Here is a 24,118-nt window from a genome sequence, read left to right on the forward strand (position 1 = left end):
ACATTGCCGTACGAGAGCTTTCTATATGTCGAAGGGAGGCTGACAAAAAAGAAGAAACCTGAGGAGGTCAACGGTGACGTGGTTTTGGGAAATAATTGTGTTGCGTTTATGTTTGATGAGATAAGATATGAACTCGACGGTGTCGAGATTGATCGTAATAGAAACGTGGGTATAACTAGCTCACTCAAAAACTATGTAACGCTGTCATCCGACAAAAGCGTGATTTTGCGAAATGCTGGCTGGGAAGAACAGTTGACTACCGCTGATGGCTACTTCAACTTTTGCATTCCGCTTTACGTGCTGTTGGGATTCTGCGAGGATTACCGTCGAGTAGTGATCAACGCTCGTCACGAATTGATCTTGATACGAGCGCGCAACGATAACAATTGCCTAAAGGGCAATTCAGCGGTAGAGCCTGTGATAGAATTGTTTAAGATTCAGTGGCGAATGCCGCACGTAATACTGAATGAAATAAATAAACTTTCGATGCTGCGCACATTGGAGAGCGGACGATACCTCAGCATGGCTTTTCGCTCGTGGGATCTTTACGAGTATCCGCTTTTGCAACGTACGACCAAGCACTCGTGGGCTATCAAGACCGCTACTCAACTCGAGAAGCCGCGATATGTCATCTTTGCTCTGCAAACCGGTCGAAAAAACGTCATGTCCGAGGACACGAGCCGATTCGACCATTGCAATTTAATCAACGTGAAACTGTACTTGAACTCTGATAGTTATCCTTATGAAGATATGAATTTAGATATTAGTAAAAATAGATGGGCTATTCTGTACGACATGTATGCACGTTTCTGCAAAACTTATCTCGGATACGAGTATCTCGAGCCGAATCTCACAGTGACAAATTTTATACGTCACGGTCCTTTCGTAATAATAGATTGTAGTCGGCAAGTTGAATCAATCAAGAGCGCAACCGTTGACGTGCGATTGGAATTTGAGACAAAGGATAACGTACCAGAAAATACTAGTGCCTATTGCTTGATAATACACGATCGCGTGATTCAGTACAACCCGTTGACAAACATTGTGCGCAAAATCACTTAATTCCACGCATATATATATTATACGATACATCGACGTAGATCACAGTCTTCGTTTCGACCGCGACATGTCCGTGCCTACGTTCGTGGATCTGCAAGGTTTCCCCCTTGGACGATTGAGAGGTTTCGTCATAAAAGAATTTGCTGCTCTTAGAGGGGGAAACGTTCTCGCGCATTATATCTTTGACAGCCCCCAGCCATGGGATTGGCTGATGAAATCCGAAAGATCTTGCGCCTCCTGGCTCACTGCCATGCATCATGGGCTAAGATGGGGCACCGACGGGGTGGTTCCGTACCGGAAAGCGAGACAAGTGATTACAACTGCAGTACTGGGTGCTGAAAATCCTGACGACAAGGAGATTGTATACGTCAAAGGACATGAGAAACGAGAATGGCTGGGAGAATTACTTCTGGACAATCGGCGAGAATACGCATACATCGAGAGCCTGGATGTGGATTACGAAGACGTGGATAATCTGAATAATCTAGATGATGCTAATACTTTTCAATGTGGGCAACACCGTACGAATAAACATTGTGCTTTACAAAATGTATTCAAACTTTACAATTGGTGGACACAATTGCAAAAATAAACATATGTAATATACGAGATACATTTTTTTTTCCCCCTCCATTACATCTACGTTTCTCCAACGTTTTTTTTCATGTTTCTCACGTTTAGTTTAACGTTTTTCATGTTTAGATTAACGTTTTTTTCATATTTCACGTTTCATGTACGTCATGTTTCATGTATGTCATGTTTCACGTTTCATGTACGTCATGTTTCATGTATGTCATGTTTCACGTTTCATGTACGTCACGTTTCATGTATGTCATGTTTCATGTTTCATGTACGTCATGTTTCATGTATGTCATGTTTCACGTTTCATGTACGTCACGTTTCATGTACATCATATTTCACGTTTCATGTACGTCATGTTTCATGTACGTCTTGTTTCACGTTTCATGTACGTAACGTTTCACGTTTCATGTACGTAACGTTTCATGTTTCATGTTTCTCACGTTTAGTTTAACGTTTTTCACGTTTAGTTTAACGTTATTTAATGTTTTTCACGTTTCATGTACGTCACGTTTCATGTACATCATATTTTCACGTTTCATGTACGTCATGTTTCATGTACGTCATGTTTCACGTTTCATGAACGTCACGTTTCATGTACGTCATGTTTCATGTACGTCATGTTTCATGTACGTCACGTTTCATGTACGTCATGTTTCACGTTTCATGTACGTAACGTTTCACGTTTCATGTTTCTCACGTTTAGTTTAACGTTTTTCACGTTTAGTTTAACGTTATTTAATGTTTTTCACGTTTCATGTACGTCACGTTTCATGTACATCATATTTCACGTTTCATGTACGTCATGTTTCATGTACGTCATGTTTCACGTTTCATGAACGTCACGTTTCATGTACGTCATGTTTCATGTACGTCATGTTTCATGTACGTCATGTTTCACGTTTCATGTACGTCATGTTTCATGTACGTCACGTTTCATGTACGTAACGTTTCACGTTTCATGTTTCTCACGTTTAGTTTAACGTTTTTCATGTTTTTTCACGTTTAGTTTAACGTTTTTTCATGTTCTTTTCACGTTTAGTTTAACGTTTTTTCATGTTTAAATTAACGTTTTTTTCATGTTTCACGTTTCATGTACGTCATGTTTCATGTATGTCATGTTTCATGTACATCATGTTTCATGTACGTCATGTTTCACGTTTCATGTACGTCATGTTTCATGTACGTCATGTTTCACGTATCATGTACGTCATGTTTCATGTACGTCATGTTTCACGTTTCATGTACAACGTTGCCAGACCGCGAAAACGTGTCGTGACACGTTCAAGCGATAACGATGATGATGAAATTGTTTGATAGAGGGGAAAAGTATCCCCCACTCCTTTACAATTGCAGAAGCTTTAATCCTCCTACAAACGTCGCAATTTATAATCAGTTTTGAATCAGTCGCTCGTTTGAATGGTTCTGAGACAACGCATCTCTCTCGGTATAAACAATGGCAAACTATTACGTTCCAATCCAGACTGAAGCGTGCGAGAGATCGTAAGTATCTTTATATTTAAATTACGTTTTATACATTTATTGTACGTTTTACTTATCTCTCCGTTTTTTTCAGCACGTCTTTGGAATCGCGGTATACGCCGCGTATTTTGGGTAGAAGGTTTGCGCTAACATCAACTTCCTACAAATGGATTGATGTAGCGATCAACGTTGGATCTGTTTCCTGCTCCGTGGAGATATCGCTCGGCGATACACGCGGCAACCGGATCGTTCTACCTTATAAAACGTGGAGAGCTCTGTTAGATAAACGTGCGGATTTCGAGCGATTCGTCCAGTCAACCGAAGCACCATCGTTACCGATTCATGACCTTACCGTGCAACTCGTGAAACTGCGCGATGAAAATATTGTTAAATTATCGTTGCACGATGCTTGTATTTACCTAAAACCTGCAACTATGTTATTTATATTCAACCTGGAACATTGTGTCGAGCACATGTATTATACGCTGCATCAAAGCATTGCAACTGCGACTGAGAAATTTAAACATTTTGTAACATTTTTGCGTCAAAACTTTGCCATGAACAAACCAGACGCGACAGAATTATTGCGCAAATTTTACGATAAGAGTTCGCAAATTGAGTGTGAATTAATAGCTTACGCTATTGATACTATTGTGAACGAAGCATTACATGAACAATAAAAAAAGGATTTTAAAAAACTCTTTAAAATGTATTTGAAAATCTATCCTTATCCATTGTTTCCTATTTTCTTAGTAAATAATATGCGACATAGTAGAGGCGCGCGTTTTTTAGGCGCCTACATTAAGGAGGCGCGCGAAAGAAACAAGCGTGGCGAGGTGAGGGGGACTAAACGCGCAAGCATGCCCGTTACCACGTATGGGAAAATCGAATGAGCGAGTAAGCGAGCGAGGGACGGAGAGAGCGAATGCGTAAGGGCGCATCCCCTCCACGCACGCGGCGGATCGCCCCAGCGGACCCCGCGTTAGACAGCGCGCATCCCCTCCGCGTACGCGGCGGCGGCGGCGGCGGCGGCGGCGGCGACCCCGCGGAAATAGCCGCGCACACCCCTTCGCCATCGTATCGCTTATCCCCCTCGTGATGACAGACATTTCCGATTTCAAAGAACAGTCATACCTCCTCGCGGTGTGATTTATTATGTTTATGTAAACAGAGTGACAGGTACATGGTCCATGTTTACATTAAATGGTCAGTAGTTGCCTCCACGCGGCACATTTCAAAGGTGTCGGTCAAGAACATGGTCCTCGAATCGTTATCACTCTGTTTACTTAAACATTGATTACGAAGAACCATTTCCGATTTCAAAGTACTGTCATACCCACCTCCTCGCGGTGTGATTTATTATGTTTATGTAAACAGAGTGACAAGTACATGGTCCATGTTTACATTAAATGGCCAGTTGCCTCCACGCGACACATTTCAAAGGTGTCAAATTTATTTAAACATCGGCCAAGAACATGGTCCTCGAATCGTTATCTCTGTTTATATAAACATTGATTACGCAGAACTACCGGTTAGGTTTACACGTGTGACCCCGTTTTAAGCCCCCCTCCCCCTCCGCCGCCCGGTTTGGTCCACTCGCGGGACCTTATCGCCGGTTAGGTCCCCCCGCGCGACCCGAAATATTCCCCCCCTTCCCCGCACCCCCCTGAGATCCCTGGGTTTGAACCGGCTTATACATTCTACTTTGGTAACCATTTTTTATTCCAGTACGAGAAATCAAAATGATGTTTCTGGCACCTCGATGTATTAGCCAATCGGCTAGCTCCAAACCAAATCCACCCAGACCTCCTACTATAATATAACTTTTGTCTTTCAGACAATAATAGCGACGATATGCGATAATAAGCTCGTCGGTAGGTTTACTCTTATCTTGGATATTTATAATAATCTGTGAATATATTTATATATAATGAATGCATATTATATGTGCATTGCTTACGTTATTATTAAAGAAAATAATTTTTTATGCTCCTATATTAGACAAATTAATCAAATATACCTTGCCCATGTGTTTTCCACTTGCCATGTATCTAAAAGCTTGTTCAATTTCTGTTTTCAAAAAAATTTTTGCTTGAATTGGTTTGATGGTTCCATTTTTCAGATCATCGGTTATCATTTTGGACAATAGTGACTTATATTTATGATCGCTAGTAAACATTTTATCAAACAAAATCGAATGAAAGCTAATACCTTTCTTAAATGCAAATATACTTAAAGGATTATTAGACAAAAGATCGAATTTGCCGATCTCTAGAAAACGACCGTTTTGTGCCAAACAATGAACGGACGCGATTAACTTTTCTTCCGCCAATGAATTCAATACGATGTCGACACCGCGACCGTTCGTATGCCGCATTATCATTTGTTCGAAACTAGTATCTCGAGAATTACCAATATGATCATCCAAAATAGTCGGAAATATTTCTTTAATAAAGTTACGCTTGTCATTCGTGCCTACAGTAGTGAATACTTCGCATCCTTCTTTAAGAGCAAGGTGAATAGCTGCCTGTCCAACGCCCCCAGTACCAGAATGTATAAGGATTTTATTGCCTTTTTTTATTTTGCCATATATGTATAATGCCATGTAGGACGTGCTGTAAATGCATGGGACTGTCGCAGCCTCTTCGAATGTCCACGCATCGGGTATTTTCCAACACAAATCTTTATCTTTTACAACAATGTTTGCTACACAACTAGAAATAATAATTTTAATTTATGTTTCACAACACAGAGAATTATTTTTTAGAACATTATTTACTCCGTATCACGCATTCCCATTACACGATTTCCATTGTCATCAAATCCGACGTATTCGAAACCAAGAGGAATATGTTGAAATAATTTTTCTCGCGCAATCGCCTTATCAAGTTTTAATTTACCAGTAGCCAACATTACATCTTTGAAATTGAGAGATGCATAAACCACACGTATCAAGTCCTTAGGATGAAATTCGACGGAAACATTGTTTTCTGTCCATTGAAATGTACTCAAATCACCAGGTACCTGCAAAAAATACCAATGTCTTTATTTATGACATAAAAATACAATATTTAAAAATTATTATTTTAATATTGTATTTTAAATATAAAAATACATAATATTAAACAATTAACAGATTATCAATAAACTTCGAGAAAATTTGTTTGTACCATTTGGCAAATGTGAGCAGAAGGTACAGGATTCGCTTCCGGTCGTGGCAGTCGTAAATGTCTGTACGATCCCCAAGTCCTGTCAGGTCGTAATACATTAATAGTCATATCTTTTTGCAATTGCTGCACATAAAAGGGATCTTGAAGAGAAAATTTAGAAGCATTCTTATCTTGAATAAGCACACCCCTAACAAGTTCTCCATCTGGTTCTTTCCTCAAGCAGTTAACAAGACCCAATAAACCACACTCAAAATCTCCCTCTCCAACAAGTATTATTCTACTCTTCTTATCGAGTTTGTTCTCACTGTTCACAAGCAGCTTTAAATCATCCAACCAGTTAAAGTTATCATTATTTATGTAAACAACTATATTTTTTCCTGTCTTAACTTCTTTCTTCATAAGAACAATCAGTTCTTCATCAGTGCACTTTTCAAGAATAACATTTAATTTGTACTGTTGCTTATATTTGCTATAGTCACATATATTGCATTTTTCACGCGTCAATACATAACCATCTTCTCTCAGGAATGGCAAAAGTCGTTCTAAAGAAGCTTTTTCTTTAGTTAGAAGATTAAATCCGGCGACTATTAAGACTTTGTCATTTACAGATGGTTTATTTAAATCGCCGATTAAAATGTTTTTTGATAAATCTGCTGGATTGAAACGACTGGGTGTTGTTAACAGAGTGATATTTGCTTGTATTAATGGTATGTCATTAAAAGCTTCAAGCAATATCGAAGATGAAAGTTGTTCTGATGCAACTTTATCAACATCTTCTATTAACTCGATAGTTTTCACTTTAGTAATTTGATGATCTTCCAATACAAGTTGCGCCGATATTCGAATCGCTTCATTTAAAGAAATTTTTGCGCGATCATGATGCGCTACAAATATATGTTCTTCAATAACAGCGTCTTGGACTAATTTTCGGCTAGTGATCTGAATGGCTTTAAGACCTCGAATCTCTATTCCGCCAGATATAATTGTATCTATCTCCCTGTATATTTGTATCGGTAATAAGGTATCTAAAATAATGCTTCTTATCATAAAACTTTCTTTACTCATTGTTTATGTAACAAAACAGACCATTACTTAATAACTGAAAAATATTTACCATTATCTTTAGTTGTAGCGTTCACGACATACTTATTATCTTGTAGCTTCCAAGCATGAAGCTTGGGATTAATTATTAGTTTTTGTATACTTGTAGGAACATACAAATTTCTATCATTTCCTAGAACATACATTTGTAGCATTGTATCCATAAATGTTGTCCAATTACTTTTCCAAGTAATATGTCCTTTGTTTCCTGTAACAGATGCGCTATGTAATCCACGAAACAAGCCGCTATGCTGATAACCGCGCAATTTTAACTTTTTGTAGATATCTCTAGCAGTCATATGTTCTTCTTTGTTATTATCTGATAATATATCTGTCGATGTCATTTCCTCTTCAGGATTCGATGTTTCTTTCACAGTTCCTGTCACTACAACACTTTCTTTTTCGGTAATTTCAAATTTTCCATCTGTAACATTTTTATGTATTTGAGACAATATTACATGTATTCTAACTTTCAATATTATACTATGTTAAAAATATTTATTTCACGCATAAGGCAATTTGTTTTATACCAAAATTTTTTTGTTCAAGTTAATAATTTTTTCAAATAATCTCTAACAGGCATTTAATTGATTTTTAGAAACAATTTTACAGAAATCATATATTCTTAGATTGTATATTGAAATATTTTTGATAACCAACAATGTTTTTATAGAAATAAATATATATTTAAATGTAGAAGTAAGAAGTGTGATAAAGAAAATTTTTGTCTTTAAAGAATACTTTTCTTAAAATATAGAAAACATTTTTTACGAGAAATATTTAAATTCATGTTATAAATTGAATAAAAATTTTTACTTATTTTAAGTTTAAAATAATGGGATTTATTATTTACCATTTTAATAAATTAATTTTTTACTGACACGTAATTGTATTTTTGTTTCAATAAAACATTTTTTTCAATAAATTGTAGTCTTTTAGCATACTATTGTCTGTTATTGGAGCAAAAAGTATTTATTTTTGAAAGTATTTATTTTTTGATTTAGAAATTATTATTTTAAGTACATATTATTTAAAACAAATAAATTCTTGTCCGTGTTTTAATACCTTTCTGTATCGTAATTGTTAAGTTTGTAGATTTATCTGGCAATAAATGAGTAGCACGAATAAAGCTTATATCTTGAAATATTATTGGCATTGTTGTATATGTTTTCTTTTTTATCATTCCAATAGTTTGCCAAACTAGTTCAATATAACCGGTCGCTGGTAGTAAATTCCTTCCATCTATTACATGTCCTTTCATATAATCGTAGTCCTCTTTGTCAAACGAGATTTTAATGTATCTTTCTCTGGATTTAATATACTTTTGTAGGTGATACGTTGGTGTAAACCAGGCTTCAGAATGATCCCATCTAATGTGATATTAAATATGTAATTATATGTTGCAACCGCACTCACGAGCGTGATGCAACTACGTTAATTGCTCGTGACGATAGTTAGATAGCAAAGCTGTTCGCGAAGTCGCTCACACCAAATGCACGAAATTAGACGGTACAATTGCGCGCCAGGCACGAGCAAGCGTGCAACTCTTAGATCAAGACGTTACCGATCTCCAGATTCATGTAGGAGAAAATGCGAAAATACTCCACTTTGTCATAGGCAATAACGGGTTCTATAAATCAGTAGCTCAGCCACGGAATTAGCAGAGGGGGTGGGTTGCTGCGGGATGGTAGAAGAGAGCGAGGGAGCTTAAAGAGAACACCTCAATTTAATAGAAAAATTAACAATGTATTACTGCTGAAATGTAACATTAACTTACAAAGTTCTGCGACGACGTCTCGCGACCCGGGCGCGATCGGAAAATACCACGCAGTCTTCGGTATGAGCTCACCGAACGGAGAGAGTCAAGATTCAATTCTAATTAGCGGCGGACAGAACACGCCGTACACACTCGAAACTCTACACATGCACTCTCATTTCATGCAAAATTATAGGGCGACTCGGTACGAAATACGCAATCGGAAATACGCGATCGCCAAACAGACACACATACAAACGCTACTACAGACGACACACAAGAATTTTACGCAATTAACGCGACTTGGCTGTGGTGTCGGCGACGCTCTCAATAAACGGAACCAGCAAAAAAACTAAGGCGCGACTGGATCGGATGAGGCGCACGACGACCAATCACGCGATCACCTGCGTGTGCCAATTCCGGCGGAAGATCTTACAGCGAACTTAAGCTCTACTTCCAATTACCACGTGCGCGACTCATCTGATCGGCGAAATCGGTGGCTATACAAAATCTCGTTCGTCTCACCACGACGCTGGCTGAACTCGAAAAAGGGTTGCCCTTGAATGTAAGCGGCTCCGGTCGTCCCGGCTTGTGACGGCACTCACGACGATCCACAGCGAAGTGATCGATAGCGCGAGGAAATTCGGCAGGCGGCACGCAGGATCTCTCGCCCTACGCACGGGGGCTTGTCGCGCCCCGCTATTGGTTCCGCCTTAGTACGCGGTCCTCGCGACCCTCTAATCAGGTTGTCGCGCTGCGGCGTGCAATTTGAGGTAGGTCGGTGTTGTCGGGCAGCTCGCGACCCTTTCGTGGTGTTCCCGAGACCGAACGGCTCTCCCTACGGACTCTTCGGTGTCCGGTGCCCCCGCGCTTGGGACCAAATCGGGAACATCCTCTCGCAGCTCCTCGTTCGGGGTCTCCCACGCGATGATCTATGTGGAGTGTTGACGTCCCCTACATTTGACCTTCCCTCTTTGCGTTCTGCAATTTCAGCGGCCTTACTGTTGCGTACAGGCACGATGGTAAGAGATAACATAATTAAATGAAGAGAGATCACCTGTTGTGCGCGCTACTGCGATCCTATGCATGATCCGTAAGATTTCGAATAGCGGTAGGTCTTCTTTCTAGCAGTCTTATTGCCGGGTGAGACTTCGTCGGTACAGAATTAATATTAGCTAGTCGCCGATCCGCAAAATGTCCCTACAATTAACGGACGAACACAAGCACACAAAACAAAAACGCGGAATTATTAGTGCACGCGCCGATACGTCCGTCTCCGAGCCGAGAGGACGTAGAGCCGCAGCGTGCGCTTCCAGGCTGAATCTTGCGATTCCTGTGACGGACAGCCGAACAGGATGTCACGTCACATTGTATAGTTTAAGGGATCACTTTTGGATGACCTTGACCTTAACATATATTGTCAAGGTTATAATGCTGAATAATCTTCAGCAGGTTTCAGATTTCCCTTACTGTTTGTTAAAAAGTTATTAACAAATAAAGTTGACAATGTAAATGTGTATTTTTTTAGCGAAACGATATCCACCTGGAGGATGGAAGAAGGAAACGAAACAGAGGAATGGATGGGGTGAACATCACTTCGAGTGGAAATTCGAAGCACCCATGTTGCAAGAGCAATTATAGAGCTTATTTCTCTTTGTAAGCAGGAAAATATTCTGTAGACCTTATTTTGCATTATAATGTATTGTAGAGTATTTTCGCTCTCTTTACGAAAAGAAAGAAAGTCCGGAAAGTGCAACCTAAACCAATCCGATTTTTGTTGCAATTGACTATATACCATTTGACCAGATTGGCATTTTGGTCTGGAAACGTGGACAATATTAATATGATTAATCGCGACAAAAATTTGGACTAGATTAGATACCTTTTGTTTAGGTACATACCTACTTTTTGCTCTCCTACAGGGAGGATAAAAACCGTGCATATCCTTTGTAATGCGAAATGGGTTTTACCCTTTCACGGCTTATGGAACGATTACGAGATTCATGCACGTATTTGTTCCACATAGGTATAATACTTTTTGTGTGACAATTTGATCAATTGGAACGTATTTTCGTGACAAAAATTTGGTTTTGGTTAGGTTAAGTTACGTTAGGTTTGGAGGGGTCCCTGCTCTTGAGTGGGGACCCGTTTGGGCTAGGACGGATTGCGGGGCATGCTAGTTTGATCCCGTGATCCGTCCCGAGCCCAGACGCCGGAAAAGTTGGGTTTTAGTGAGTATGCCGGCTACGTCGGAGAGTCTCACATACCCCGCGTCCTGTCCCCACAGGCGCGGGGACCCATAAAGGCGTTTCCCAACTATAAAAAAAGGGGGGGGTTATACATTTCCTTCCCCCCTCTAGGAAGTGAGAGGGGGGATAGTCGGGAAGAAACATGAGAAGGGGGGATCCTCACAGCACCGACTAGATCGGACAGAGGACCCTACCCTTTCCATTGTTGAGGAGGTACTCCTCAAGCGGAATCAGCGGCGGGGTAGTTGCCCGGCTGGGACTTGGGATGTGGGAGTGCGTACCTACGGCTCTTTATAAGGGCCCGTCGCACCCCTGATAAAAAAACCGGTTAAAAAGATAGAAAGTGCCAGAAACCTAATTCAAAAACAATAGAATTCTATAAAAACGATAGAATGCTATTGTTTTTGAATCAGATTTTTGGCACTTTCTATCTTTTTCTATCGGTTTTTTTATCAGGAACCCTCGGCATCCCGGGGCATTTGGGCGACTGGGGCTCGATTTCGGTCGAGTCTTGGTCGCTAATTCCGGAGGGGTGTCCCTGCGCTCGAGCGGGGACCCGTTTGGGCTAGGACGGATCGCGGTGCATGCTAGTTCAATCCCGTGATCCGTCCCGAGCCCAGACGCCGGAAAAAGTTGGGTTATAGTGAGTATGCCGGTCACATCTAGGTTGGAAAGTCTCACATACCCCGCGTCCTGTCCCCACAAGCGCGGGATTCATAAAGATGTTTCTCAACTATAAGAAAAAAGTTAGGTTATACATAGTACAAAATTGTCTTTTCAAAAAAAGGTTAAAAAGGGCGTCAAGTATGTGCGTATACTCCTTAAATTTTTTTTACAAAACCCAAGTGGTACTGCCTTTGTATCCTCATTGAAGAATTTTTCTGTTCTAACCCATGCGATACTCTGTTTATTTTTTATACAAAATCTAAATGGTATTATTTTTGTATTACTATTGAAAAATCTTTTTATTCCAACCCAAATGATATTTATTTAAAAATAAATATCTTAAAAAATAATCCAATCTAAATGTATCTTTCCAATGAAATGTATGAAATCTTTGAATTGCGCTAATTATAAAGAGAATATATTGCTCTTTGAAATAACTGCTGTACTATAAAATGCAAGTAATAGTATCTTTATTTTTTTAATAAAATCCAAGTAGCGATTTTTTTAATTTTTTCTTAATTAAAATTAAAGTGGTACTATCCAATGTATTTTCAATGAAAATTTTTTCTCTTCTAACCCAAATGGATGTATTTAATTTAAAAAAGTTTCAATGAAATACGTAACATTTCATTTAATCTCAACGAATCAAAGAGGAAACAGAAATATAAAATTTTATTAAAATAGAAAATTTTTAGACTACAAAAACTTGGCTCTGCTAAATAAAAAAAACAATGAAAATAATTGACGTAAGAAAGAATGCGATAAATATAACTCAATGAGAAATTGAATTGATGACAACTTGATGTCGATTCGATATTGAAATTTCACATCGATCCTCACATCGATTTCGATATTCAGGTGGTTACAGTTTCGATCATCCTATCAAATCGACATCGAATCGATGTCAAATTCGACAAAATATCTCTGCCAAAAATGTACAATTCAAATCGATTTAAAAAAAAAAAATTCAAATTGATCGCGATTTCTGTACCGAAAATATGGTATTAGAACCGACTGAAAGTAAGATCGGAACCCAGATAGATTTATTAAAACAAAATACATTAATGTAAACGTAATAAATCTTAAGTTTACAAAAAAATATTTCTTGTATCTTTTTTGTTAAAAGTATTAAAAAAAGATTGAATTTAAATTAAACATTTAATTTTTGTACAAGATTAAATAACAATACAAATTTTTATTTAGACGTTAAAGTATAATATTTTATGTGGAATAACATTTCACACACACGACATGTTAGAAGAAAATGAGAGCAAATATTTGTCTCGAGATTACAAGTAGCTCCTAAAAGTCTCACTGAAGTATGATCTGGGGAGTCGGCCCCTGTGGCGCCTAGATATAACGCCTGTGGCCACACTCGACTCGAGTGAGAAGATCATCCACGGCGTAGCCTCTTAAGAGGATGCTATAGTACCATGAATTACCGACATTTACAGTGCATAAAATATCTTCGGATTGGCGTTACAGAATCACAAAAACTTTTTTTAGAATTAAAATACGCAAAAAGAGTAGATGCACTCTGGTCAATTTTACAAGAAAATCAAACAAAAATTAATAATAGTAAGAAAGCCTTCATCGATCACAGCTAGATCTTAGTGCTTATCTTTATTTGTATGATTTTATATACTTCTCCGAATTCAACCAAATTAATTTTTGGTCGTAACACAGCATGTTGAATAAAAATTAGTAATATCACCATTTATATTAAATTGATTAATTTAATATAAAAATTTATTCTGATTTGCATCTATATACCCATTCCCCGCTGAAAAAACTGTAAGAAATTTATTTACAAAAAATAACACCCCACTCAGGGTTCGAACCTGGCACTTCCGGAATCTCCGGTTCCGGTATCTTATCACCTCGACCACGGGGGCACAGTGATATTTTTTGCAATATTCTGTATATTCGTATATGAGTGACAAGCATTTGAGGCGCGTGATTCAAATTACAAATATGTTATTGGACCGATAGTGTAACAACATAATGATAGTAAAAAAGCCTTCTTCGGTCGCAGCTAGATCTTAGTGCTTATATTTATTTGTGTGATTTTATATACTTCTCCGAATTCAACCAGAATGTGCGCCGAATTAATTTTCGGTCGTAACACGACCGAAGAAGGCTTTTTTACTATCATTGTGTTGTTACACTATCGGTCCAATAACATATTTGTAAAAAATTAATGAATCATTAAAAATTCAATCGTATAATCATCTGAAGTTAACTTTATCCTAATACAGAAGTTGTGTAGCTCGTACATACAAAATGATAGTAGAGCGCACTTCAGAAAACGTGCACAAATAACACTTACCGTGTGAATTACGACTAAACGTCTAACAAAAAAGATATGCTGATGTGCTTTTATCACATGCATATTTCGTTCAGCAAAACTGAACTGTCATAAACAAAGCAATATGGTCCTTAACAGTAGTTGATAAGTCCTTTTGTAGATGACGAAATAATCAAAAAACAAAGACAGATCTATGCGACGGACAAAGAGCAATATCCTGGTCTTGCTAAAAAAATAATCTGCAAAGATCTGCAGTACCGACGTCGAGAACGTTCTTCTGTTACTTTAGCATCCTCTTAAATTCAGATAAGCGCCATTTTGCAATAAATGCAAATTTTAAAAATCGGCTACGGTAGACTAGATTTAGCTATATATTTTAAGAATATAATTAATTTTTGTGTTTTGGACCGTGTAAGTTTTACTGCTGGTATCGCAAACAGGTACAACAGCTGACATACTTAATGTCAAAGGCAATGTCTCTTTAACTTTTTAATTAAAAAAAATTACATTTTATTAACAAAACTATATGTAAAACATTAATACAAACCCCGATTTGCTACCTCTAATACGTTCGGAGAAAGAAACTCATGAATATAAGGTTATTTTTGGTGTCTCTAGGTATATGTTACATACACTCACGATCATTGATTTTGTCCCTGGAGAAGTTTTACAAATTGAAATGTCGCCATCTTTCTATATACTCATAATTTATAATTAACGTAACGATTAGACCTTATTGGTTGTTACGTTAATCATGAACTGTGAGTATGTAAAAACATGGTAACTTTTCAGTTTGTAAAATTTCTTCAGAGACAGAATCAATGACGTGAGTGCAACCCCTTAAAAAAATTTATTGAAAAATATTAATTCAAATTAAAGTTATAGCTTTTCAAAGTCACCCAGATCCAAAAATGTGTTTACACATTATACGGGATCAATGTGTTTGAGGGTTAAGTTTCATAATATAATTATAAATAATACTACATATACATTTATTTATAACCAACACCTAAATTGTAGTTACGATAAAAGTTTATACCTGATCGATGGAGAAATCATAGGAGTTCCTCGACTAACTGGAAATTCTACTGGTGGATATATATTTGCGACTTGCAGTTGTAAACCGCAGTTATAGAGCTTCCCAATTCCTTGTAAAATTACTTCGATATTTTGTTCATTGCGTCGATTCAATACAATGTTCTCCACTTTCGGATGCAAGGATTTTTTCAAAACGTGTTGCAAAACGCTATCTGGTGCAATTTCAATAGTCACAGCATTGGTTGGAATTAAAGGCGTGGTTTGTTCAAAGAGAACGGTATTTAATATACTATGCGTATGATACTCTGCTGATGACAAGTTTGATGCTGAAGTGTACCATTCGGTACAAGATACGGAAGAGCTGATCCACTTTGAACTCCGTTTCTTCGGCCGTGGAATTATTTTACTCAAATTCAGCAAAAGTTGATTTTTCACGGACATGAGATAAGAACTGTGGTACGGTACGTTGCAGTAAATCTCTTTCACATGAATATTATTAAGCTGATAATTCAAGAATATCGATAAATTGATTTTGAGATTTTAATATTTAAAAAATTATTAAGTTTTTGCATTTACTTCTGAGGTACTAATTTATATAGTTTTACCTGTAATTTTTTCATAAATTCTTGTACGGATTTTGTGGGTCCACACACAACGCTGCTGTCCTCGCTATTGCGACATATTATTTCAACATCCGATGGACATATATTTTTTAGGCTTTTGTAATTAAATTGACTGACAAGTGCCATAGAGCTACAAATTATTTTTTCTTTGACACATGCCAAACCAATAAAGTATGCAGATAAAATGGTTTGTTCAATGGTAAGACATTCATCCGCGTACGCGCAACCAAGTTCGCCAGCAGAATGACCAATTATGTAACTCGGAGTAATTCCCAAGCACGTTAGAACATCTACTAATCCAATCTACAAATTTATACAAATAATTTTGTAACAAAGCACTATATTTTGAAAATTATTATTGAAAAGGCCCTAAAATATATAGAAATATATCTAATAATTCTAATGTGATAATTCTAACACACATACAACACAAACAAAAATATTTTTTTAGGATGTTTATTCTTATTTATTTGATGAAATTTATTTCATTGAAACAGTTCTTATACAAAATATAATTTGAATGAATAAAAATACTGTTTCACATAACATCTATTATTTGACAAAAATAAGACTAATATTAGTCTTCTTTATTAATTTAAATATTGATTTGTTTAGACCATTGCAAATAAATATGTTGAGATACAATAAAATTTATGAAGTCCAAAGAAATTGTTTTCTTTGTACACAGTAGAAAACTACACAACAACAAAAATTTTATATTTATGTTTTAAATTAAATATAATAAATAATTTTTTGTATTATGGAAATTATTTACCTGAATAGCAACAATACCAACAAACGCGTAAAACGCGTTTTTGTATATTTTTTCTTCTGTCTTTGATAAAATGTCTGTGACATTTACACCGTATGGTTTTAAAATTATATCGCACTGTCTTATTGTATTTGCGAAAACGTGAAACTTTAACAAGTTTTGACCTATTTTAATTAAAAAATTTAAAATTAATTATAAATTTAAACATGTTATTTTTTAAATTAACGTTTTAGTAAAGAACACATGATGGATCAAATATCTACCCATTCCTGGCCATTGCGATCCTAGAGCAGAAAATATAAACCAAACTGGTCTTTTCATACTTTCACAATTTCGAATTTCCATCATGGAATCTTGTTGCAAAGTATTCAGTATAGTAAATCCTCTCCATGGATGACCGTCTATACCGTCTGCATAGACATCGTGCAGCAAACGGATATATTCTATATCTATCGGATTGCTAGCAACCTATATTCCAAAATAAAAAAATATTAAGGCATAGCACTGTTGAAATAATTTTGCTAGAAAATTATCTGAAACATCACTAAAACCAATTTTTTGAAATTTTTCAATATGTTGAAACTTTTCAACACATTTTTAGCGAAATTTCAGCACAATTTTAGCATAATTTTGTCGTAATTTTAATATGAAAATAATCATAAAAATTCAAAATTATCGAACTTAAATTTAATAGAACTATTAGAATTGTCGGTAAAAGTTTATGAAAGGGAAACAGCCTCTGACGATTTTAACCTTGATATATATTATCAAGAAGAGGATCCTGGACAACTTTTCCTTATAAATTAAATGGCGCTCTTGTACAGTTTACGAGATATACTTAGAGAAAAAAACAATAGTTTTTTCTTAATTATTTTAGAAAATATTTATTTTATAAAAAAATATGTCCAACAAAAAATGAATCTTGTAATAAGCACTATAAAACAGGTCATATACATTTTTTACTTAACTTCAATACTTTACCCAGGTAACAAAAGTAGGAAGCGCAACTAGTAGATGAATAATATTTTTAAATTCTTTGTGCATAGTAAAGTAAACAAAGACTCTACCCGTTTCTTTACTTCGTGTGTATACAACAAGGTTTCTTTAATTCTTCTACGATTAGTGTATCAATAATTTCCCTCTCATAGTAAGCTACATGCATCCTACAATATATGACTTTTTAGAATGTCATATTTTTATTCCGATTAGGAATATATAAACCCGATAGCCGTATGTATATAATTTCTAACACTTGTAGAACATAATAAAAGTTGGCTACATTTTTACTAATATAAGGTAGCTGTATTAGACTGATGTAGTGTCATTTTAGTCACTACATGTTGAGAACAGCTATTTAACTACCGTAGGACTGTACACGCTATTGCACGCGTGCACATATCCGTAGCATGCAAGATTTCATTATAATATCGTGCTACTGCTGTGGATTAGCGAAGCATCATTATTCTTATTATACATTGATGGAATATATCCAACTATCATAGGTCTCTACGCCTTTTTATAGTGTATATGGATCCCTAGCATACAGTATTTCATCAATATATCGCGCTATTGTTATTGATAATCGAAGCATCTTTTTAGGCTATACACAATTCTATTACGTATATATTTCACTTAAGTATCGTTATTCTTTTTTCTTGCGTAAATAGTAAAGGGCTCCATTTTGTTTTTGTTTCTATCTGAGTGAAAGAAACCAAAAACTTCTCATTTTCAGTAGCACCGTAGAAAGCGTCACGAACGGATAAGACGACTTTATTTCGATTAAAATTATAAAATGAATAGTACCAATAAACTTCCAAAACGAAGCCGGAAAAATTTTGATTTATTATCGAATAAACAAAAAAGAATTCGCCAACAAGCGCATTATAATGTGATTAGAAGTGCCGCCGAATGTACACCAAGTACATCTTCAAATCAGTCAATTATCAAAGACTGTGCAGTTAGTGCATTAAGTAGTAAGTATGATAACAAGACAATAAGTGCGAGTGACAATAATTTTCATGAAGAAACTGATGATGACGGTGATATTGATAAAGATATCAATGTGTGTGTTGACCGAGACAACGATGATTCTTTTCACAGCAGTACTAGTGATGACGATTATTATGATGATAACGACAATTATAATAGTGATCATAATAATTCAAATAATGCATTCGTCAATACTCAATTTACTACTGACTTAGCCAGGATGTGTGTTAAAACCAAAATGACTCACGTTCAGATTAACGGAATATTATCTGTTCTTAGAGAACATAACTATCATCATCGGCAGTTACCGAAAGATGCTCGAACTCTGTTAAATACTCCTACAAAGTGCACAGACATAAAGGTTCTCAATCCTGGTCATTATCTTCATATTGGTATTGCTACAAACATTGTTATGAAATTAAAAAACATACCAATCAGTGACGAAATACCTCGTATATTACTTATAGACTTTTCTACCGATGGTGCCAATATTTATAATAATGTTCGTTGCGACGTATGGCCGATACAATTCCGAATAATAAATATAACCGATAAACGTCCAATGATAGCAGGCCTTTATCAAGGAAAAAAACAACCTAGTGATTTCAAAGACTTTCTCGCTGATTTCAATAAGGAAATCATCGAATTAATAAATACAGGATTAATATTTAATGGACAAAATATTAAGTTACAATTAAATGCATTTATTGCTGACACTCCAGCAAAACACCATTGTCTTAATATTAAAGGTCATGGTGGTTATTACAGCTGCCCTAAATGCAAAATTCGTGGAGAACGTCATAAGAACGACCGTACTCATGTGTATAAAGGAATAGGCTACGCTCTTAGGACCGATCAAGAATTCATTTCTTTTCAGAATAATTCTGGGAATAATGACGACGGACATTATAATGGGATTTCGGCTCTGTACAATTTGCCCATGGGATTAGTGAGTCAAGTACCAATTGACTATATGCATTTAGTGTGTCTTGGAGTTGTCAAGAAAACTTTAGTGGATGCGTGGATCGAAGGAAAACACAAGACAATACCATTAAATGTAGAGACGAAAAACTGTATTTCCGAACGTTTGTTAACAATAGCTACACACTGCCCAAAAGAATTTGCACGTCGTCCACGAAGTTTAAATGACTGTCATCGATTTAAAGCAACAGAATGTCGACAATTTTTATTGTATACATCAACGACCGTATTATTAGATTTATTTGGAAATGATACTAGGATATTACATTTTGTTAAACTGCATTGTGCTATTCGTCTCTTAATCAAGTCAAACCCGAACGACAATGAAATTGATAAAGCACAGAAATTATTAGAAGCATTTGTTTGCGATTGCATCGAAATTTACGGACGAAATTATTTATCATACAATGTACATTGTTTAATTCATCTCGCTGAAGATGTTCGTAGATTTGGCCCTCTGGATCATTTTTCATGCTTTCCATTCGAAAATAACATGACATTTTTTCGAAAAATTATTAGAAGTCGAACGAAGGAATTGATTCAAATTTATAATCGCTACGAAGAATATAAAATTAATGATGCAATATCTCCTACATTATTTAAATCAAGTAAAATAATTACTGTCTATAGCCCGAAAAAAAGTATCACAGAAAATAATAAACCTGTTATAATAACAAATGAATTATTACTGCAATTTCATAAGATTAAAATTAATAATTTTACGTATGATTTAGGTAATAAAAATAACTGCTGTATTTTACATGACGGTAGAATTATTATCATTGATAATATTTTACAATACAGTGACAGCACCTATCGGCTTGTAGGTAGAAAATTTAATAAAATTGAGCCTCTTTATGTAATCGATGAAAATTTAAATTCAATGCATGTTGATATTTTTAAATGTAGCGAATTAGGAAATATATATTTAGATATTTTACCGAATGACATTAAATATAAAGCGTACAAAATGCCTTTTTGGAAAAATTGCGAAAAATGTTTTGAGGCTAATATGTTTGTTGTTGCAGCAATTTACGATGATGAATGGCTGCATTAAATGAATATAAACATATGTGTAACATATGTGTAAAAGTATGATAAATATGTAAAACAAAATTTCAAAAATATTCAATTTTCAAATAAAAATAATATATTTACCTTTATAATTAAAATCATTATTTACAAATAACATCGATCATTTCAAGCGCTCTTTCGCTCCTTTCTATTCCCTCCCTTCACTCGCTTGTTCTCACTTGTTCTCAAAGTCTTGAAGCGAGGCGCGACGAGGAACGAGAGCGGAGCGAATCACGAGCGTTCCGCAATTGTCGTTGCATGGAGATTAAGGCTTATGCCAGATGAAAGACACGGCCCTGTCGAAAAAATGAGTGGCGCTACGCACGTGTACAGTAGGCGGGCATCTTTTGTCGGGACCGCGTCTTCTACCTCTGATTTTACATCTCTGATTCGGATGCGGAGTGAGTCAGTGAGTGTTTTCTTCGAGTATTATTGTGTACGCAATAGAGAAAGAGTGATTATTTATTGGAATTTTCTTTAAACGGGAGGCGATCCTAATACATCAGCTAGCCGCGAAGAGCCACGAGACAAAGAACATCGGGCCTCTTTCTTTTTATGAAGCTAAGAATCGACTGTGAAAGAGGAATCACTCGTCCCTTCGGAAGTGCAATTTTTACAAGTGAGTGAGTTAATCCTATCTACACGATATTTATATGTCCAAGGTTATATTCCAAGGCTATTTTCTCGGTTCTTTCAAATTATTATAAATAATAAAAATAATTTATTTTTTAGGTTACATTCCAAAACGTCCTCTCCGAGAAAAATTTTACTCGATGTAATATAGGATACGTTACGGGTACTATATTTTTCGAGTAAAATTTTCCTTAGAAAGGACGTTTTGGAATATAGCCCAATCCCATATTATATCGAGTAAAATTTTCCTCTGAGAGGACGTTTTGGAATGTAACCCTAAAAAATAAATTATTTTTATTATTTATAATAATTTGAAAGAACTGTGAAAACACGATAGCCAAAATGTCCTGTTGCCTACCGTGTTTTGTAACAATATACTATTGTTGTCTTTCAGGCAACTGTGTCTTACGTTATGGAGCCTCAAGGTCCTCAAGTCAGACTCGTAGAAAAAAATTTTTTGCTGACTGAAGATGATATGTTGGACCAGCATGTACAGGATATTTCAAATTTAACTCCGGCTTCCACAAAACATAAAAACGAAGAATGTGAAGAAAATTTAAATCCAAAAAGAAAAAAAATGCAAGGTCTGTGTAATGTAATGATTTACGTTTCAACTATGCCTCGCTCTTAAATGAAGACGATAATAATAGTAATAATAATAATATATTTTAATAATGCAATTTTCAGTTGCCAATTCAAATAGAAATAAAGAAAACGTTCCAACCGACAATACATTAAACGACAACGCAGTGGATGAAGTAAATTTTATAAAACTGTCACAATCGACTTTAAAAGAAATACTAACTGAAATAAAGTAAGTGCTATTTATATATGAACATATATAATTTATGTATAATTTAACATTCTAATAAAATATAAATAAACAAATATAATTTTTTAGAGAAATAAGAAAGGGACAAGATGAAATACTTCAAAAAATAAATAATTTGGAAAACAAATCAAAAAGTAGTAAAGATATTTTACAAGCTGTTCAGGAATTGAACCTTCCGGTGCAAACTGTAGAACAGTTTCAGATTTTAATAAAAGATGAAAAAGCATTATCCATTTTGGTAAGTTAAAATATAAAGCTTTTAAATGAAATGTGTGTGGGTGGCACCCGAGCGACCACGTCACCAATTGGCTAATTTAATATCAACTTTTCTAATTGATGGATTTAATGAAAAAATTCTAAGCACCGATCGATCGCTGTGAATGGCTATGGTCTATCGCAACGTGGTCAAATGGGACACTCCCATATATGTGTATATATACACGTACGTGGTATTTATTTTTATTATACTTATCCAATATGTATTTTGAAACTTTCAGGAACGATATTTTATCCTTCTTGGGGGACTGAACATTTCAAATGCATTAGATGGCTTCTTGAAGGCAAGTGTAACGGATAAATTAATTAAGACATCTTTTACATGGAAAGAGGGTGAACAAAAAATTCGGTTTCGGGAAACGCCTTTAAGTCTACGATATTATGGTAAAAATTACTTTTTATAATTTTATTATGTATGATAATTTATATTATTTTATTTTAGGTATGACGCGCTCGTTAGACCAGAGTGTAAAATATTGCTTCTATTGTTTTTTGTTTCAGTCAATTTCTGAGTTGCAAATAAATTTGAAATGTGACAAAGCAAATCCTGAACTTAATTATGTGAACATATTTTTATTGCAGGTGCTCTTCGACAAATTGAACAATTTAAAAATACCTCTATTAAAGAGTTTGAAGTGGAAATGGCCAAAGTAATAAAAAATGCACAACAGCGTCACTACATGGTTCAACATAGAGTAATGCAAGTAAGCTCCAGTGCTTTGCAACGATCTAAAATGGAAGAGGAGCTTGCGGCTAACTATGCGTCAGCTGCCGCTCGTAATCGACAGTAATCGAGTAATTATCCTAACCCTTCGTATGATATAAGCTAATTAATATAATACGTATACATATAATATAATACATATACTTTATTTATGTCATTAATAATATTTATTGTGATATAAATAAATAACTGTAATAAACATCTGCACATCTAACATGAAATATATATACAAATTGTGATAAAATAAAACTTAAATATATATTTTCCTTATTTGTTATATTCACATTGTTTATTTAAGAGTTTTACAATTTCGTAGGATATTTTGTATACTATTTTGAATTTTTTGCTTGATGAAAATTAATTACAAAATTATGCCAATAAATTTAGCCAATAGATTTCGAAATATGTCTGTCACTGTCAGTTGTAGAGCTATCTGTATATCGGAAGACTCAAGCATGAAACATGTGTCGTTTTCAATTTCTTATACATCTCAATACTAAATGACTTGTGTATATATAAGGTACTATACAACTATCTAGTATTTATCTTATTTTTGTCTCGAAAGCCACTTTTAGGCATAAGTGGTCTTTTAAACAATAACATGATTGATACTATATAATTATACGGTATTTTACAATGGATATTTTAGTACTGTATTTATTGAAATTATAAAAAAACAAGAAATACATTCTATCTATTGTAGTGCGGTAGAAGCGGGCATAAAATATGAGCTACTTTTGATCTACTGTAGTGCTAGAGAAGAAGGAACGAAGTACGAGCCATTTTTGACCTATTGTAGACTGGTA

General features: G+C 35.5%; 2 protein-coding genes across 3 annotated transcripts in view; one reads left to right on the forward strand and one right to left on the reverse strand.

The window, feature by feature from the left end:
• LOC105202184 (fatty acid synthase) overlaps positions 1-24,118 on the reverse strand; it is a 70,723-nt gene that overhangs the window by 15,727 nt on the left and 30,878 nt on the right. Inside the window, 10 exon segments of the mRNA XM_039457175.1 lie at positions 4,833-5,029; positions 5,141-5,834; positions 5,900-6,144; positions 6,291-7,315; positions 7,405-7,815; positions 8,457-8,761; positions 15,410-15,909; positions 16,014-16,334; positions 16,807-16,967; positions 17,067-17,271. Coding sequence (XP_039313109.1) covers positions 4,833-5,029; positions 5,141-5,834; positions 5,900-6,144; positions 6,291-7,315; positions 7,405-7,815; positions 8,457-8,761; positions 15,410-15,909; positions 16,014-16,334; positions 16,807-16,967; positions 17,067-17,271 — 4,064 coding nt within the window.
• LOC113004092 lies at positions 20,502-23,589 on the forward strand. Of its 2 annotated transcripts, XM_039457174.1 has the most exons (7): positions 20,502-21,256; positions 21,336-21,466; positions 21,875-22,064; positions 22,168-22,294; positions 22,382-22,550; positions 22,810-22,972; positions 23,171-23,589. In XM_039457174.1, exons 3-7 carry the CDS (start codon positions 21,893-21,895, stop codon positions 23,377-23,379), a joined length of 840 nt encoding a protein of 279 aa, XP_039313108.1. In that variant the 5' UTR covers positions 20,502-21,256; positions 21,336-21,466; positions 21,875-21,892; the 3' UTR covers positions 23,380-23,589. The 2 variants fall into 2 exon arrangements, with proteins under 2 accessions (XP_039313108.1, XP_039313107.1); XM_039457173.1 differs by having other exon boundaries at positions 20,502-21,466.

Source organism: Solenopsis invicta, chromosome 14, assembly GCF_016802725.1.
Source record: "Solenopsis invicta isolate M01_SB chromosome 14, UNIL_Sinv_3.0, whole genome shotgun sequence".
Lineage (NCBI taxonomy): Eukaryota > Metazoa > Arthropoda > Insecta > Hymenoptera > Formicidae > Solenopsis > Solenopsis invicta.

Excerpts from the sequence above, each read along its gene's own strand:
- LOC113004092 (XM_039457173.1), top strand. The coding sequence starts at position 21,893 with ATGGAGCCTCAAGGTCCTCAAGTCAGACTCGTAGAAAAAAATTTTTTG. Across the intron at positions 22,065-22,167 it reads AAAAAGAAAAAAAATGCAAG|TTGCCAATTCAAATAGAAAT; the intron begins GTCTGTGTAATG and ends TGCAATTTTCAG. Across the intron at positions 22,551-22,809 it reads AAAAAGCATTATCCATTTTG|GAACGATATTTTATCCTTCT; the intron begins GTAAGTTAAAAT and ends TGAAACTTTCAG.